Consider the following 17360-nt stretch of genomic DNA (forward strand, 5'->3'; position numbering starts at 1 on the left):
GGCAAGAAAGTGTGTTGACTTTCTCAAAAGCGCGTGGAAGGGGAAAAAAATACCAAAAATGATTCCAGCTGTACATATGTCCTCTTCTAATTGGATGACAATTTATTATACTTAATTATACTTTTTTAATATTTTATTTTTCCTTTCTCTTTCTTCTTCTAACCCCACCCCCCGCCCTCTCCTCTCCCACCCACCACCCTTTTCTTCTTCTTCAACCCACCCCCGCCCTTTCGCCACACACCGTCCGTTTGAAGGCAATTCGTGCAATTTCTTCATTATTGAACATTGCAATTTCTTCATTACACACCGAAGAAAAACCCATCAACCAAATAGCTTATAGAATCAATATTTTACGGCTCCAATTGTTGCTTTTTATCATTTTTTTCTCGAAAATTTTATTTTTGAAATTCTTATTTGGGGTTTTCATGAAGATATTCTTTTTCCATCAATCTAATGGAGAGATCTTGGTCCTTAAACATTTTCCACTTTCTGCTTCTTTGGCTCTCTTGCCAAGGTTACTTCAACTTTTTAACAAATATGACAATAAAGAGAAGAGCACTATAAGAAATTCAAAATGGTAGTAATTTTCTAGAATGTGAAAAGTATTTGCAGGAAAAAAGATTATATAACTGAAGCTAAAGATTTGAACAAGGTGTGAGGATATTTCTTGAAAGATTTGAGGAAAGAGAAAGGATACTTTTCAGGGAACCCAACTGGGCAGTTCGTGCAATTTCGTACAACTTCATTGCTTCAGTGGTGGGGAAGGTTGGCGGCGGCGGCGGCGGTGGTTATGGAGGTGGGTAGAGGTGGAAGTTGGCGGGGGCGGGGGGGGGGGGATTCAGTTGGGCTGATTTAAGTGGGGGTGGGGGGGGGGGGAAAGGCGCGGGAGGTGGTGGTTATAGTGGTGGTGGTGGAGGTGACAGTCGTGGGGGCGCGGGGGTGGGTTGAAGAAGAATGTTCAGTGAGTAATGGGGGGTGCTTCAGTGAGTAATGAAGAAATTGCAAGTCGTGGGTTGATGGGTTTTTCTTTTCTTTTTTTTAATTATTGTTTAATAAAATAGGGAAAGAATGAAGAAGAAAGAAAATTAAAAAAATATTTAATGACGTGGACCAATCATCAGGCGAGTGGTGAATAACACCTAGATCTCAACTGGTCCACGCCGCTAAGGGGGGTATTTAATTAACTTGAAAGTTGTTAAGGGGGGTAAATAAATACAACTTAAGTTTAGTTGCTAAACTAAGTTTTCGTGCCAAGTTCAGGGGTCAAATGATGTCTTTTCTAAAAAAAAAAGTAACCTTTTTTTTCTGGGGAAAAGACCTAACCCATTAATATGTATTAATTATTCAATTTAATTGGAGATTAAAATGGTTGACACATGAATGGTAAAAATGGCCAAAATTCGTAGAATACAGGAGAAGATGAAAAACATAGTCAGTAATACATATTAATTTCTCAATTTAATAAAAATAATTATGAAGGAAAGAGACTTTTTGATTTTTTGAAAATTTAATATAAGCTAAACTAATAGGATGAAAGAGGAAAAAATTGCAAAAAAAAAAGGAGAAAAAAGATAATTAGGATCCTTGGCCATAGAGAGGTGCCACATAGGATTGTTTATGCCCAACTTTATATTATATATAGATTATGTAGTACTCCAACCGTCCCAAAATAATAGCCACCTTAGCAAATATGGTTGCCCCAAAACAAGTGTCAACCTATGAATTAAAGATAAAAATTAATAAGTATTTTTAACTAGGCTCTTAGCATTAAATTAAAAAAGTAATCATATTTAATATTATTCAATTCTCGAAAAGATCCAATAAATAGAGAAGTTTAATAAACTTCATATTGTATTTTTTGAATTTCATAATGGACGTGATTATGGAGGGAGTACAAAATAAGTTTATTACATATAAATTGCTTCTGCTCGGATAATTCAATAATTAAGAGAAACCAATTTAAATTATCAATAAGATATTAAATTCAGTTTATTTAGACAGAAAGATGCCTAAATCATGTAGATTCCTTTACTAATTTTGAGCTGAATAAATTTATGCCTTTTTGTTCCATCTCTTCCGCCTGCAGCAATTTAACATTAGTTTATTCATCACCCACTATTTATGCATTTCTACAATAATAATTTCCCAAATCGCAATTTTAAGCTCGACTTCACTATGTATCTCACAGTTATTGCGATTTTGCTATTTCCTGTGATATTTATTTTCAAGTTTATTTATTCAGTGATTTACATTCCAAGGAAGTTCGAAAAACACTTTAGAAAGCAAGGAATCAGAGGCCCTGGCTACCGTCCGATCTACGGAAACTCAGAGGAGATCAAACGGCTGATAAGCGAAGCTGAATCGAAATCTGTTCCGTTCAACAACAACGTGTTGCATCGAATTGCTCCACATTACTACAACTGGTCAGCTATTTATGGGAAGACTTTTTTGTTCTGGTTCGGGTCGAAGCCCCGATTGGCTTTGGCTGACCCGAATATGATAAAAGGGCTTTTTATGAATAAAGCTGTGGATAAGGTTGAGCTTGATCCACAAACTAAGAAGCTGTTTGGAGAAGGGCTTGTTGGTTTACGAGGTGAACAATGGGCTTTACATAGGAAGATTGCAAATCAGGCTTTCAATATGGAGGTTGTTAAGGTGATTGATCCATTTCTTTGATTAAAGCCCGTTTGGTTAAGGTTTTTTTATATTTTTTTTCGGTCTTTGTCTGTTTAATTTTTGTATGACGCTCTTTATTTGAAAAATGACAAAAATGGTTTCATATATTTGAGGTGGGTTCAAAATAGTTCGTAAATAATGCACTTAATAGTTTTGATCCTTTAAGTTTAAAGTTAATATTTTAGTTTCTATTAAATATTTAACAATTTATGGTCGTTAGATTTGACAAAAATGATGGAAACAAGAGATTTAACCATGAATACCAAGAAAATCCCATCAAAGTAAAAATATGCAACACCTAAAAATTGCACTAGACCTAAAAAGATATAATCCAGCCGTCCCAAAATACGTGTTATCTTAGCAAAAATCACGCTCATTAAGTAATAAATACAATGTGGAGTTTACTAAACTATCCCTATTAATTAGATGTTTTTTAGAATGTAGTAATATTAAAAAGGATTACTTCTTTAATGCTAAGGGCATAGTTGAAAACACTTGTCAATTTTTGTCTTGAATTCCTAAGGTGATACTTATTTTGAGACAGTTTTTTCTGTGCTAAGCTGACACTTACTTTGGGGTAGAAAGAATAATCATAGCAGAAATTATGCCACAAAAAGTTACACCAAACTTTAAAATAAATTAAAAATAACAAATATTACAGATGTTGTACCTCTAATGTGAGTTTCCGCTAATTTTAATTAACAGACAAAGTTGGATAAATATTTAACTGAGACTAAAAATATCAACTTTTTGTAAACTTGAAGGACTAAATTTACCAAAGTGCATACTTAAGAAACTTTTTTAAACCTAAATCAAACGTAAGCGACCATTTTTGTAATTTTCTCCTCTTTATTAACTAGTTTGTTCTAAAACGGTGTGGCCTTTATATTTGAAAGCTCTTCAGTTCCTATTTTAACCTTAGAGAAACAGAGCAGCCACGATGCTCTTTCTTTCTTGGACAAAACCTCTGTGTTACAGAGGTAATTTCTTCCCTTCAATCCAATTGTTTGCTTTATTGCAAGACCATGAAGCTATGTTTCATTCTTTCTCTGCTAGTCCCTCAAAATATTCTTCATTTCAAGAAAAGCCATCAATTTCAAGAAAGCGTAAAGTTGTTGTCTGTAAGGATTTTAGACATGTGAATAATTTAGACCATGCTGTTAGTGTCTTTAATCAAATGGTCCAAACAAAACCAATTCCTTCTGTTGTAGAGTTTGCAAAATTGTTAAGGGTGATGATTAATAAGAAACATTATTGTGGTGTTGTTTCTTTTTTTGGAGAGATGAGGAAGCTAGGGGTTCCCTTTGATGATTATATCTTGACTATTGTGATTGATTCATTTTGCTTAATGGGTTGTACTGAACATGGGTTTTCAGTGTTGGGTATTTTTTTCAAGAGTGGTGTTCAGTTTAATGTTGTTACTTTCAGCACTCTTATAAGGGGACTTTGTGAACAAAATAAGATTAAGGATGCCATGTGGTTGTTTAATAAGTTGGTGACAGAGAAAATTTGTAAGATTGATGATGTAATGTTTGGTACTGTCATGAATGGGCTATGTAAACAAGGGCATACTCAAACAGCTCTTAGTTTGTTGAGGATAATGGAGCAAGGGGATCCTAAACCTAACACAATTGTGTATAGTATCGTCGTAGATGCGCTTTGCAAAGACAAAATGGTAGGTGCTGCTTTCAACCTTTTCAATGAAATGAAACGAAAAGGCATTACTCCGAATGTACTTACATATAGTTCACTGGTTGACGGTTTGTGTAAGTTTGATGAGTGGGAAAAGGTTAGGCTGCTTTTGGATGAGATGATGTACCTTAATATTTTTCCGAACGTGCACACATTTAGCATGTTGATAGATGCATTTTGCAAAAAAGGGATGGTTGAAGATGCTGTGGAAGTGTTAACGATAATGATCCAAAGAGGTGAACATCCAGATGTGGTTACCTACAACGCTATAATGGAAGGATATTGTCTGCACGGTGAAGTAGATGTAGCAAGGAGAATTTTAGACTCTATGGTTGATACTGGCGTCAAGCCTGACATCTTTAGTTACAACATATTAGTCAATGGGTATTGCAAGCAAAAGAAATTAGATGAGGCCATGCATTTGTATTGTGAAATCTCGCAGAAGGGGTTGAAACCTGACATTGTTACATATTCTACTATCTTGCAAGGCCTATTTGAAGTTGGTAGAGTTGAGTGTTCAGAAAATTTCTTTACTGAGATGCAAAATGCAGGCCATACTCCTGACATTTACACTTGTGGCATAATGCTTCATGGTTATATAAAGAATGGACACGTAGAAAAAGCTATGTCCCTCTTTCATAGGTGGGACAAACAAAAAGAAGATACTAATATTTTAATCTACAATACAGGCAATGGTGGATTTTTTAGAATTCAAAAGCTTGATAAAGCTCGTTCTATTTTTGATAAGCTTTATTCCATAGGGTTGCATCCTGATGCTATAACATACAATGTAACAGTAAATGGACTTTGTATTGAAGGTTTAGTATATGAAGCCAAAGAGTTGCTAAGAGAAATGGAGGGAAATGGTTGTTTGCCGGACAATGCCACTTCCAATCTTATTGTGCATGGATTTCTCAAGAGTAATAAAACTAATGAAGCAATGGCTCTTTTGAAGGAAATCATTGGGAGGGGTTTCCCGGCTGATAAAGACACAGTGTCATTGCTAATAGAATTACTTTTGTTAATAGGGGAAGGTCCTTTTTTGCTTAATATGATACCAGAATTTCGTCTACGAAATGAGAAATGAAGCTCGTTCTCCTCTCAGTATTGAACTACTTGAGAGCTTGACTACAATCAGAAAACCAAACGATGATAGCACTCAAAGTTTATTTATCTACCAGTTATGGTTTGTAGAGGTATGTGACTTCTTAAAATTCATATGTTGGAGGAATCTCATTATCTGGAAAAGTTTATTTTCCTGTATAATTAAAAAAAAAAAAAAAAATAGATGTAAGTCTTTTGAGCCGAGGGTCTATCAGAAACAACTTTTCTACCTTTTACCAAAAAGGTAGGGGTAAGGTCTGCATATATCCTATCCTCCCCAGACCCCACTTGTGGGATTACACTAGATATGTTGTTGTTGTTGTTTATAATAATAGATGTAAGTCATTAAAACATAATTCAATTCCTCGGTACAATAATTCGGAAGTCCCTCGAGGGAGACTTCCATACAATTCTAGCGAGAGCTGGAAACACCATATTCCATTCTTATCGGGATCCGGAGTTTTTCAGTAACCATATCCAGCAATACCATTTATAGAATGCGGTCCCATATTCAATAGTCTTTAAGTATTTTGTATGCATTCATTTCATCGTGATGTCTGCTCCAGTTACATTTCATGATTTCTGTTAAAACCGGTTGCGTTTGGGGGCCTAATAGATAGTCCTTCCTTCAGAAAAGATGACACAAGTATATGTCAGTGTTCTTTGAATTCAGATGTGTCTCCTTTAAAACCTTTGATACACCCACCACTTTTTGGAACCAATTGGCCGTCTTTATCTTAAAAAATGATAAAACCATAAGCACGGGTGGAGCTACAGTTTCATTTACGGATTTGGTAGAACCTAATATCTTTAGCCTAAACCCTGTATTTGTGTTAAAAATATCCACTTAATATATATAAATAATTTATCCGAACCCAATAAGCTATGTTTTCTAGAATCCAGAACAAAATTCTTGCTCCCCCTCTAACCTATAAGATTCTATAAATTTGTTGTCAGTGCACTGAGTCCATCAAGAACAGGCTAGCTTTATCTCTCAATTACCAATTATGTTCTTTCCTTGATGAGATCTGAAAGTGTATTTAGTTGTCTACTTGTCTTACATGAAATTCGTGCATTGCTCACTCCATGACATTATACCTTTCTGTCATCTGTTCATCATTGAGCATACTATTTTCATTTTGTATTGATTTCAATTTTTTATAAATATAACTGGTTTGTCTCATTACCATGCTATAAAGTAGCAACTGTACCTATATTCAAATCCGTTGTTTCTTTTACATAAAGTTTTGATGAATTGCAGTCTTGGGTACCGGACATTGTGACTAGTGTTGTTAAGGCGTTGAAGAAATGGGAAAAAGAAAATGAAGAGAAGGAAGAATTTGAACTAGATGTCTTCAAAGAATTGAATGATCTCTCAGCTGAGGTTATATCTAGAACAGCTTTCGGGAGTAGCTTTGAAGAGGGGAAGCGCATATTTGTGTTACAAGAGCAACAAATATCTCTTACTTTGCAGGCAATACGAAGCATCTACCTCCCTGGATTTAGGTTAGTGATCATATAAGCTTTGCTATTGAACTGATTTGTCAATCGTGAAATGAGTATTTAAGCATGAACGCTTTTACTCTTTTTTAGTTCTTCACCGGATTCTATTCAGCAATTTAATGGATACGAAATCTCTTTATAAATTAACAGGTATTTGCCCACAAAAAATAACATGATGAGGCGGAGACTAGAGAAAGAAACTCGAGAGTCAGTAAGGAAGCTGATTGAGAGTAGTAAAGGAAGAGAAAATTCTAAAAATCTTCTTAGTTTGCTAATGTCGGCAAGTGAAGAAGAACATGGATTTGGGGTGGAAGAAGTGATAAATGAATGCAAGACATTTTACTTTGCTGGAAAGGAAACTACTTCCATCTTGTTAACTTGGGCACTTCTTCTTCTAGGATCGCATCAAGAGTGGCAAGATAAAGCTCGAGAAGAAGTTTTTCGAGTTTGCAAGGGTAACAACCTTCCAAGTGCAGAGAATTTGAATGATTTCAAGCTTGTAAGTTCAAATTTCGTTGTTTTCTCAGAGTTCAATGTCTCTTATCTATTTTTTCTCAGTTTATGTCGAATATAGCCGATGAAAATATAACTCACCAACTTGGCTGGAGTTTCTTGGGCATATATTCATTGACGGGTCAATTGGAGCTTAACCAAGTTAGGCTATTTAAGAAGCTTTGTCTAATTTGGGCAGCTTATGTGTGGCCCAAATTGACCCATTAGATAACTTATAAGTACATAGAAAAATAATATTTCGAGTTTTGTTGTTTAGATTTTCTTATGATAAATAAATAAAATATAAAGCTTTTGTTAGTTTGATTTATCCCTATCTTCCGAGATAGGGGTAAGGTCTGCGTACACTTTACCCTCCCCAGACCCCACATTGTGGGATTTCACTGGGTATGTTGTTGTTGTTGTTGTTGTTGTTATGTTGTTGTTGTTAGTTTGATTTAATAGCTAAATAAATTATAAAAGAACAAGGAAAAAATGACTTTGAGTTGAGCAGGTTGAGTTATGATTATTGTTGAATTTACCTGCTCATCTTGATTAGCGAACTTTGGCGAGTTATGATCCAACTTATTTATTGATTCAATACCTGCCCAGATTTAGTCAATCCATCCGTTTGACTCCCCTAAATTTTGACAGATTGCAAGTTTTACTTACCATGTGTTTGTCCCCTTACTTTGTTTGTTCAAATAGGTGACAATGATACTTAACGAGACACTGAGACTCTACCCACCGGTGGTCGCCTTGACAAGAGGAACTTCTAAAGATATTAAGTTGGGAGACCTTGAAATTCCTGCAAATACTCAATTTTACGTGTCTCTAGCTGCTGTGCATCATGACACTGAGATATGGGGGAAAGATGCACTGGAATTCAACCCTCAGAGATTTGCAGAGTCTCGTAAGCATTTAGCTTCATTTTTCCCTTTTGCATTAGGTCCACGAATCTGTGTTGGGCAAAACTTAGCAATGGTTGAAGCTAAAATCATCCTGGCAATGATAGTTCAGAATTTCTCTTTTGCAGTGTCACCTTCATATGTCCATGCTCCAACTATGCGCCTTACTTTACAGCCCCAGTATGGTGCTCCTATCCTTTTTAGGAAGATTTAAGTTAAAATGTACTACTCTTCACTGTGTTATCAGTTTGTCCATCGACGATATATAGATCGTCTAAGCTTCAATTTCAAACGAGTTGGATCGATTTATGAATCATTCATTGTGCTCTACTCTTGTTCCAAAAAATCAATATTATTTCTACATATTCAGATTTTTCTAACCAGTAAATCAAATCACATGCTGGATAGAATCCATGTGGCCAATAGGCCTCAGCTGGAATTATTATCAGTTTGAATTTTAATGGTCTTTAGACATTGGAATGAAGTTCAAGAGGACACCGCTATATTAAAAGCATAGTTCAAAATTTTGTGCCATTAGCACGAACGTTGAGGTCACTAGTAGTAAAGCTATAAAAGTAAGTTGTGTTTGGACATATATATGGTTGAAATGTGGAAAAAAGAGTTTCTGAAGTTGACGTTGAAAAATGGTATTTGGAAGTTTAAGTTGTGTTTTTGGACATGCAAATCACTTGTAAAAAGGTTGAAGTTCCGTGACTATCAGAGCAAAAAGATTTTTCACTTGAAAAACTCTTCTTCAAAAACTAACCAAAAAATAAGTCACATATATAACCAAACAAAAATTGCATGTCTAAATATAGTTTTTTGCATTTTCACTATTTTGTCTGCCTATCAATGAGCCTATTCCCGATTGAACCGCCTGTACTTTATCACTCCTTTTACTATAACAAATATGAAGAACGTGGCGTTATGTTTTGGCTTAATCAGTAGTTGCTCGAACTTGAAAATTAGGACTACCAAACATATATTTAGGTTTGGAATACCAAACATAAAACCCCATCCATGGGAGCATGATTCAGAATTAGGTGTTGGTTTATTCGTTACTTTTCCGAACTTTACGTCTTTTTCCACGATTAACAAAGAACATGGAAGACATAACTACGCAACAATGACTAGAAGATTGCAATGATGACTAGAAGATCATTGGGATTTTTTTAGCCAAGATATACTTTTGTAAAGAAGATGTGTTCATCAGATCATTGCCACTACTAGGGGTGTGTACATACTACGCCACTAGTGGTTTGGTTTGTTTGGTGTTGGGAGCTATAATTGGTTTGGTTTGGTTTTAACTAAAAAGTTAAATAACCAACGATGACATTAGTATTCAATTTTTAAAATATTTTATACATAAAAATATTTATTTGTAAAGTAATTTATAAATATTTCTTGACTTGAACTTAGAATTTTGAATGTCAATAAGTTTTATATCCTGGATAAGAAATTCAATTTACCACTACAAATGACAATAATGATATCATTTTATGATTTGGAGAGTAAGTCCATATAATTAATACTTATTTTAGAAAATTAGTATTTTTAGATTATGGTCATTTTCTTTTACTTGATTAGCAATATTTATTTTAACGATTATAAGAATATTTTAATACAATGCTTAATTATATAATTGTATCTTACTAGGACTAAAGAAATATTTAAAGTAAAAGTTATATGTTTTGTATCTAGACTAGAAAAAAATCCGAAAAATCCGAGAAAACCGAACAACCCGATTTTTTTAGCCGGGTTGAAAACCCGAATTTATTGGTTTGGTTTGGTGTAAAGAAGATTGGTTTGGTTTGGTGTTTAAAAATCAGATCATTGCCATACTACGATGTACTTGATAGTTACTGATAAGTATGAGGAGCTATCTATGTATTTCGCTTAAAAATTACATATCGATGTATAAATTGAGTACAAATCCTCACTTCAACGTGATCTAAACCCGACTTAGCTGTCAAAGTGTGAGGATTTTATGAATAGGTGTGAATGGAAAATAGTCTTTTGCACCTTTTCATGGAAAAGGCTTCACACCTTTTTATTCATTTACTTTGTTGGCTATAAATACTTCATTTCCATCAGATTTTCCTGTTAAAAACGAATTTTCTGATCTTCTCTTTTCTTCTTCTTCTTGCACTTCATAAAATATTCGTGTGATTGACAGCCGTCGAGTGAGTTCGCTGTCACCAGAGTTTGTTGTACCGCTACAACGGTGAGTAAATCGTTCTATCCTGGGGAGGTGATATATTTCCTTAAGGATACTTTGTGCATTCAGTGGGCTCGATTTAATTCCTTATACATTTTAGGGATGAACTATGATTACACACATTTTAACCCCCTAACACTTATTTAAAAATAATATTTACCCCCCCAAACGCAGGAATAATTCGCTGTGATACTCATACGTATGGGAGAGTGACATACCTCTCTTGCCATGTGTATTTATTTGTTTTTTTTTTTTTTTTAATATTTCCTTATATTTTTTTTAAGATATTGTTCTTCTAAAAAAAAAAGTTCTAGATTTGAAAATTTGATTTTTTTATTTTTTAAAAAAGCGAATTTTCTTTTAAAAAAAGGATTTTTAAAACCCTTTTTAAAAAAAAATTGAAAATCTTGAAAAAGAAAAATGATTTTTTTTTTTTTATATGGAAAAATGGATTTTTTATGGAAAATTTGATTATTTTTTAAAATGTCTTAAAAAATCTTGATTTCATTTTCAATTTTCTTGCCAAAAGAAAAAACTGAATTTTTATAAAATTTTGAAAAAATATTATTTTCTTAACATGTGGAAAACTAGTTTTTAAAACTAAATGTGGAAGACTAGATTTATTTTCAAATTTTTAAGAAAATCTTTTAAGAAAAAAAAATTAAGTTTTCCCCTTTTTTTTTTCACTCTCTAGAGAATAAAACACTCTCTTTTCGTTATAATTCCGTTTAAATAAGTTTAGGGGGGTAATAGGGCCTGGGGATAAAAGTACTTTTTCGGGGGGTAATGGTATTTCTATTTTAAGATATTGTTCTTTGGAGACTAAGTATTTTTCCGAATACGGTTATAACAATCTTAAGGAAATTATTAGTTTTATATAACTAGTTACTCTTTTCAAAAAGAAAGTAATTTTTTTTAGAAATAAAAATACCCTTTTATTCTTTCGAGAAGAAAGAAAAATACTTTTGGAGACTAAACTGGTTTTCAAGAAGAGATCAAAAAAAAACTATTTTCATAAGAAAAAAATACTCTTTTTGGAGATAAAAAGTACTATTTTTGTGGTTTTGGAGACTAAAACCTTTGTGGTTTTACTCTCCTTGGAGATTAAAATGCGTGATTTTCTACTCCAAGTTACGATTGATTTAAAGAATATAAAAACTACCGATTTAGTAACTTTTAATTGGCTTGAAGATATAAAATTTTCGCTGGTTGTTTATTCGGTTTGAAGAAGATAAAACCTTCACCGTTTAATTAAATCTGCTTGAGTTAGAGATTATTCGGTTTAAAGATATAAAAACTTCGCCAGTTTATTCTCTGATTAAGAAAACAAGTAGATAAAAATCAAAATTTAATTTCGATAGACGACATCAAAGAAAATTGTTCGGCCATGGAACAAGTTTCTTCATTGTTGTATTAATTATTGTACATGACGTTGGTGTGGCCAGCCACATCGTCGAATTAGTTTTATGACACCAACAAATTACGTTGATGGCATTGGTTTAATCACCAACTGATTGTGTCGTTTGAGAAAAAGGTGTCAGACGTGTATCTTTTGTTTTGTTTGGGTATCACATTTTTCCATGATCAATCTAACCATTAAAGTGGGTAATTGACATAGAGTACTCTTGCAAGCCATTCATGCGTTTACTGCACATTTGGAGAGAGTACTACTCTTTACCTAAGAGGAAAGTAAAGAAAATGAGTCCTGTGGACTCTCCGGTCATGAATTCAAGGTTTTGAAAATTGAGAATTAATTAATTTTGATAAGGGGTCTTAATGACTTGTTGCGAAGGAGAGTTGTTATTTGGTCTAATCAAATTTCTGTTTTCAAAAGGCATGTACATGTGTTAATATAAAAGTGCAGATCAATTTGTGGTGAAAAACAAATTATTTCATCAAGTTTGAAAAATTTATCGTCCCTCCAGTCTAAAGTTCGTGCAAATGGAGCATATGTCACAGAAACATGTGCTTTGCTTCAAGGATGAATCAATTCAAGAAGAAAGCTGCAAAAATCGGGTTCTACTTTCTTTGCTCTGCTCTCTTCTCTCTTTTAATTTTCTACTCTATATGATTTATGAAAATCAGTTTTTGTAAATGTTAGGGTAGACGTTTATTATTTGATGATCTCAAAATGTATTCTATTTGTGTGCCACAAAATCAATTAGTTGGTATACAATTTGGTAGCATGCTTAAAATAAGTGGAATATTATTTCAAGGTAGTAAGACATGAATTAGGCTTACATTAATACTTGAAAGTTGTTCTAGAGATAATGAAAGTATTATGTATATATTACTTTGGCTGAAAGATTAGATGAATTTCCCTGAAAAGCTTTTGTAAAGCAACTTATTTTGTTTTTGGGCGTATGCCAAATTTTTGAAATCTGTCCAGAACTATTTTTTAAGATGAAGAAGAACGAAACATCTTCTTTGATTCCTAGACAGTCACTATCTTTGGGGTTAAATGTCTATAGATAGAGTATTTCATCACATTTACAGAGAGTGGTCAGTGATGGACGGAAGTTGAATTTGTCTGACAAATTGCAGCGGCAATTAAAAGTGAAATGAAGAATACACATTTTGTTCCATACTTATGTTAAGGCTAATTCATTTTTAATCTCTATTAAGTATACCGATAGTGGGTAATTTTTTTTTATCCGTTAAAAATATGTCTCGTGTGAAGGGTACTTTGACCATGTATAATGGAAAATATATCTCGAAATTTTTAGCAAAAATTGGTGACTTTCTAACAAGTTTATGCCTTAATTTTATCCGGGTAATACAAGAATTTTCTTGAATCTATTTGATAAAATAGAAAGTTTGAGTCCTAATTGGCAGAATCATAAAAAAAAAAAAAAAATGATGGCCTGATGCCTTTAGTAACTGATCTCATTGTCCCAATTTAACAAGATGTTGTCTTGACATTTGATACTGGAGAATTCTGTCACGTCATTCTTGCATATCATCATGCAAATGAAATCAATCATGAGATAAAAACACCTCAAAGAAATTGCTCAAACCACAAGCCACATTGCTACTAAGAAAACTGTTTTGTATCGTACTTTGTGTCATATCATTGCACGATAACTGAAGTGGCTTGATGGAAATAAAAGTTGGGTGTTTTGTGTTGCTTTGTGCAAAAATATTTGTCACTAGTAAAGAGTGACTTCTTAGCATGAAATTTGGTTAACAGATTCTAACATCAAAATATTGGAGGGTATTTTTTATGTGCATGTTGACTTAGGATCATTAATGTGCATTTTGATTTGATGTTATGGAGAGAAATTCTTCATATGCCCTTCAATTTTGAGTTGCCCAAGAACAGTGTACTTAAAATATTTGAAATGTGGGGGCTTCCTGACTTATGATAAAGTCAATAACAGACTGAGTGTTTAATTTGGAATAACAAGAGATATGAAAAATGATGGCATTCTTGTATATTACGCCAAACCAACAAAATCTTTAATGGAATTTTGAGATGGTAGTCATTGGGGTGTTTTAAGTAGTAGATGACTAGCTTATGAAACTACTAAATTGATAATTGGTCAATACTTGCTCAGAAGATTTATGTTCGTTCATAAAAGAGTGTCATCTGAATGTCGTGATTTTTCATGACAATACGTGTCTATTAAAATACAATTATCTGTATTGACATGGATGTTGGTGAAAGGCTACCCGTGTTTTATTGTTTGTTAAATATGACGTTCAATTAATCATTGATAATAATGAATGCCTTGTTAATAAGTTGTTGTTTCCCGTAGAACTTGTGGGGGGAAACTATCCTTATGACTACCAGAATACTCAATCGAGTGCTTATAGAAAAACACAAATTATTCCATGTGAAAATGGAAAGGAAAAAAGACCAACTTGAATTACTTCAAAGTATGGGGTGTTTGGCTAAAGTGCAAGTTCCTAAACCTAATAGGATAAAAATAGGACCGAAACTGTTGATTGTGTTTTCGTAGGATATGCCACCAATAGTAAAGGATATTGGTTTCTGGTTCACAAATTTCTAGAATCAGAAAATGTTGACTTATTGATATCATTCTATTATGTCAACCCCACGATTTATGTCCTTGGTGGTATTGACATAGTATGCCCTTGGCATAAGTCCTTGGTGGTATTGACATAGTATGCCCTTGGCGGTATTGATATGGTAGTTAGTGAAATATTCACATAACTCGTTCCGTCTTGGTAAGGACTAGTTGATCGAACTACTAATTTGATGAGGTTGATCATATGTCTTTCATTATAGGCCGTGTTCATTAATTTCGTGAACGGATGTCACTTGAAAGGTTGTGATTTTTCATGATAAAATGTGTCTGTTGAAAGACAACTCTTTGAAAGACAAGACGGTTCATTGAATGTATAAATTCATTGGTTTATAAATCGAAGAACCAATTGATGATAATGATAAAAATCGACAATAGCTTGGATTTTCACATTAGTGAATGTGCTATTAGTTGGATATTTGAAGAAGTAGACTTACAAGAAGTGGAATGGTTGAAAAAATATATATATTCTTAAAAAGGTTGTGGCCATAACTGATGTAACCATCCAAAAGTATCACGATGTCACTTAAGTGTTGTCAGCAGTCTGCGATATATCCTATTTTATAAGTTTTGTTTTGCATTATAATAAATATCCCGCGGTTATTGAGGGGTATAATGATGCAAATTGAATCACCGGGTCAACCGAAATAAAATCCACAAGTGGATATGTTGTTACCGTAGGTTGAGGAGCAGTGTTTTGAAAATCGTCCAAACAAACTTGTATCGCCCGGTCCACAATGTAGTCTAAGTTCATAGCTTTACACATGATCGGTGAATAAGTTGAATGACTTCGAATTTTTTTGGAAGATATTCCATTTTGGCCCAAACCGATGGCACCTATTTGCATACACTGTGATAGCCAAGCCGCAATAGGTAGGGCATGGAGCATTATGTATAACGAAAAAATCTCGTCACATACGACAGAGACACAATACCGTTAGGCAACTACTCTCTAGTGGTGTTATCACTATTGACTATATAAAGTCGAGAGATAATGTGTCGGATCCACTTACCAAAGGCCTAACTAAAGAGGCAGTTGAAGGATCATCAAAGGGAATGAGGTTAAGGCCTTGGACAAGTCATCATGGCGGTAACTCTACCTAGTAGACTGGAGATCCCAAGAGCTAGGTTCAAAGAGATCAAACAAAGTTATGAATGACGGTTCAACATTATCAAATAACTCAACTCATTCTCGTGATGAAAACAATGTTAAGAAATAAGGATAAAACGTTAAGGCTTTTTAATGAGTTAATAAACCATTAAAGTTTTTAATGGTTTCTAAGTTTGGCAGGATATGACCAGATAGTGTATCTATAGGACTACACGTTTAGAAATCACCTATGTGAGTGTGAAGTGTAAGCCACTTCAAGGCGAATGATAGTAAAGGCCCATTCTCGATGCACTCATGAAACCAGGCGGTGTTCATGGCTGAAACGAACACAACCCTAAGAACCATAGACGGCTAAGGGTTAATTGTGTGACTTATGTTGTCTAGGTGTACAACAAAGCTCGACGGTTCAAAGATATCGCATCTACTGATTGACCGAGTACATCCGATATAAGTTCACTACGGAAAGTTCAAAGGGGAAACCTACTTATCCAGATGCAATTAATCCTTACACGTAAATCACACACTTGTCCGTGCATTTCTTTATCATAGCGCCATTCCCCATTCATGTGGGGGATTGTTAGGATTTTATGAATAGGTGTGAATGGGAAATAGTCCTTTGCACCTTTTCATGGAAAAGGCTTCACACCTTTTTATTCCTTTACTTTGTTGGCTATAAATACTTCATTTCCATCAGATTTTCCTGTTAAAAATAAATTTTCTGATCTTCTCTTCTCTTCTTCTTTTTGCACTTCATAAAATATTCATGTGATTGACAGCCGTTGAGTGAGTTCGCTGTCACCGGAGTTTGTTGTACCGCTACAACGGTGAGTAAATCGTTCTATCTTGGGAGGATATATTCCAACACCTCGGGTACATTGAGGGGAATAATTTCCTTAAGGACACACTGTGCATTCAGTGGGCTCGATTTAATTCCTTATACATTTTAAGATATTGTTCTTCTAAGTTCCAGATTCTGCTTTGTTTATTTTTCAATTTCTGGTTTAAGTATTTTTCCGAATGCAGATTTATAACACAAAGTACATTCACGTTAATCTAATAAAATGAATAGACCAGGATTTCATTTATTAGATCACGGTAAATTTTTGTCCCAACTTGGTGGTTATATCAAATTATATAAATGTACTATAGTTAAGTAATTTAATGAGGTGAGGATACACGTTAATTAACTATGGTTAAGTATTAAATCACTAAAATCCTACTCTCGGCAATATATCTTTACTATTTTGTATCTACGAATATGGCCTAATGGTCCATAAAATAGGTTGACATTTATGATGTTTCATGTTCAAATATCAGCTGTGGCAAAAATATCAGGTGATTTTTTCCATCTGCCTAAGTCTTGATAGACAGAGTTAACCAACATATGCGTGGTTAGAAAATAACAAACGAAATTTAATCGAGTTGCACGCAAGCTGATCCCGACTCCATGATATTAAAAAGTCAAACTCGTAAAATTAAGATTCAAAGTGCGATTTCTCACTATTATATGCTCTTTTGACTTTATCTTAAGTGAAGTTGTTAATTTTTTTTTTTTTTTATTTTATTTTTAATCTTATAAACTCCCATGAAAAAGAAATTGTACCAAATGA

General features: G+C 33.8%; 1 protein-coding gene across 2 annotated transcripts; it reads left to right on the forward strand.

The window, feature by feature from the left end:
* The first annotated feature begins 1949 nt into the window (after window positions 1-1949).
* LOC132033255 (cytochrome P450 734A1-like) lies at window positions 1950-8702 on the forward strand. 2 transcript variants are annotated; one of them, XM_059423174.1, is made up of 4 exons: window positions 1950-2655; window positions 6734-6978; window positions 7126-7474; window positions 8173-8702. In XM_059423174.1, exons 1-4 carry the CDS (start codon window positions 2122-2124, stop codon window positions 8584-8586), a joined length of 1542 nt encoding a protein of 513 aa, XP_059279157.1. In that variant the 5' UTR covers window positions 1950-2121; the 3' UTR covers window positions 8587-8702. The 2 variants fall into 2 exon arrangements, 1 of the variants encoding a protein (XP_059279157.1); XR_009408689.1 differs by lacking the exons at window positions 1950-2655; window positions 7126-7474; window positions 8173-8702 and adding an exon at window positions 2662-5564 and having other exon boundaries at window positions 6734-6873.
* The last annotated feature ends 8658 nt before the right edge of the window (window positions 8703-17360 follow it).

The sequence above is a fragment of the Lycium ferocissimum genome, chromosome 10, assembly GCF_029784015.1.
Source record: "Lycium ferocissimum isolate CSIRO_LF1 chromosome 10, AGI_CSIRO_Lferr_CH_V1, whole genome shotgun sequence".
NCBI lineage: Eukaryota > Viridiplantae > Streptophyta > Magnoliopsida > Solanales > Solanaceae > Lycium > Lycium ferocissimum.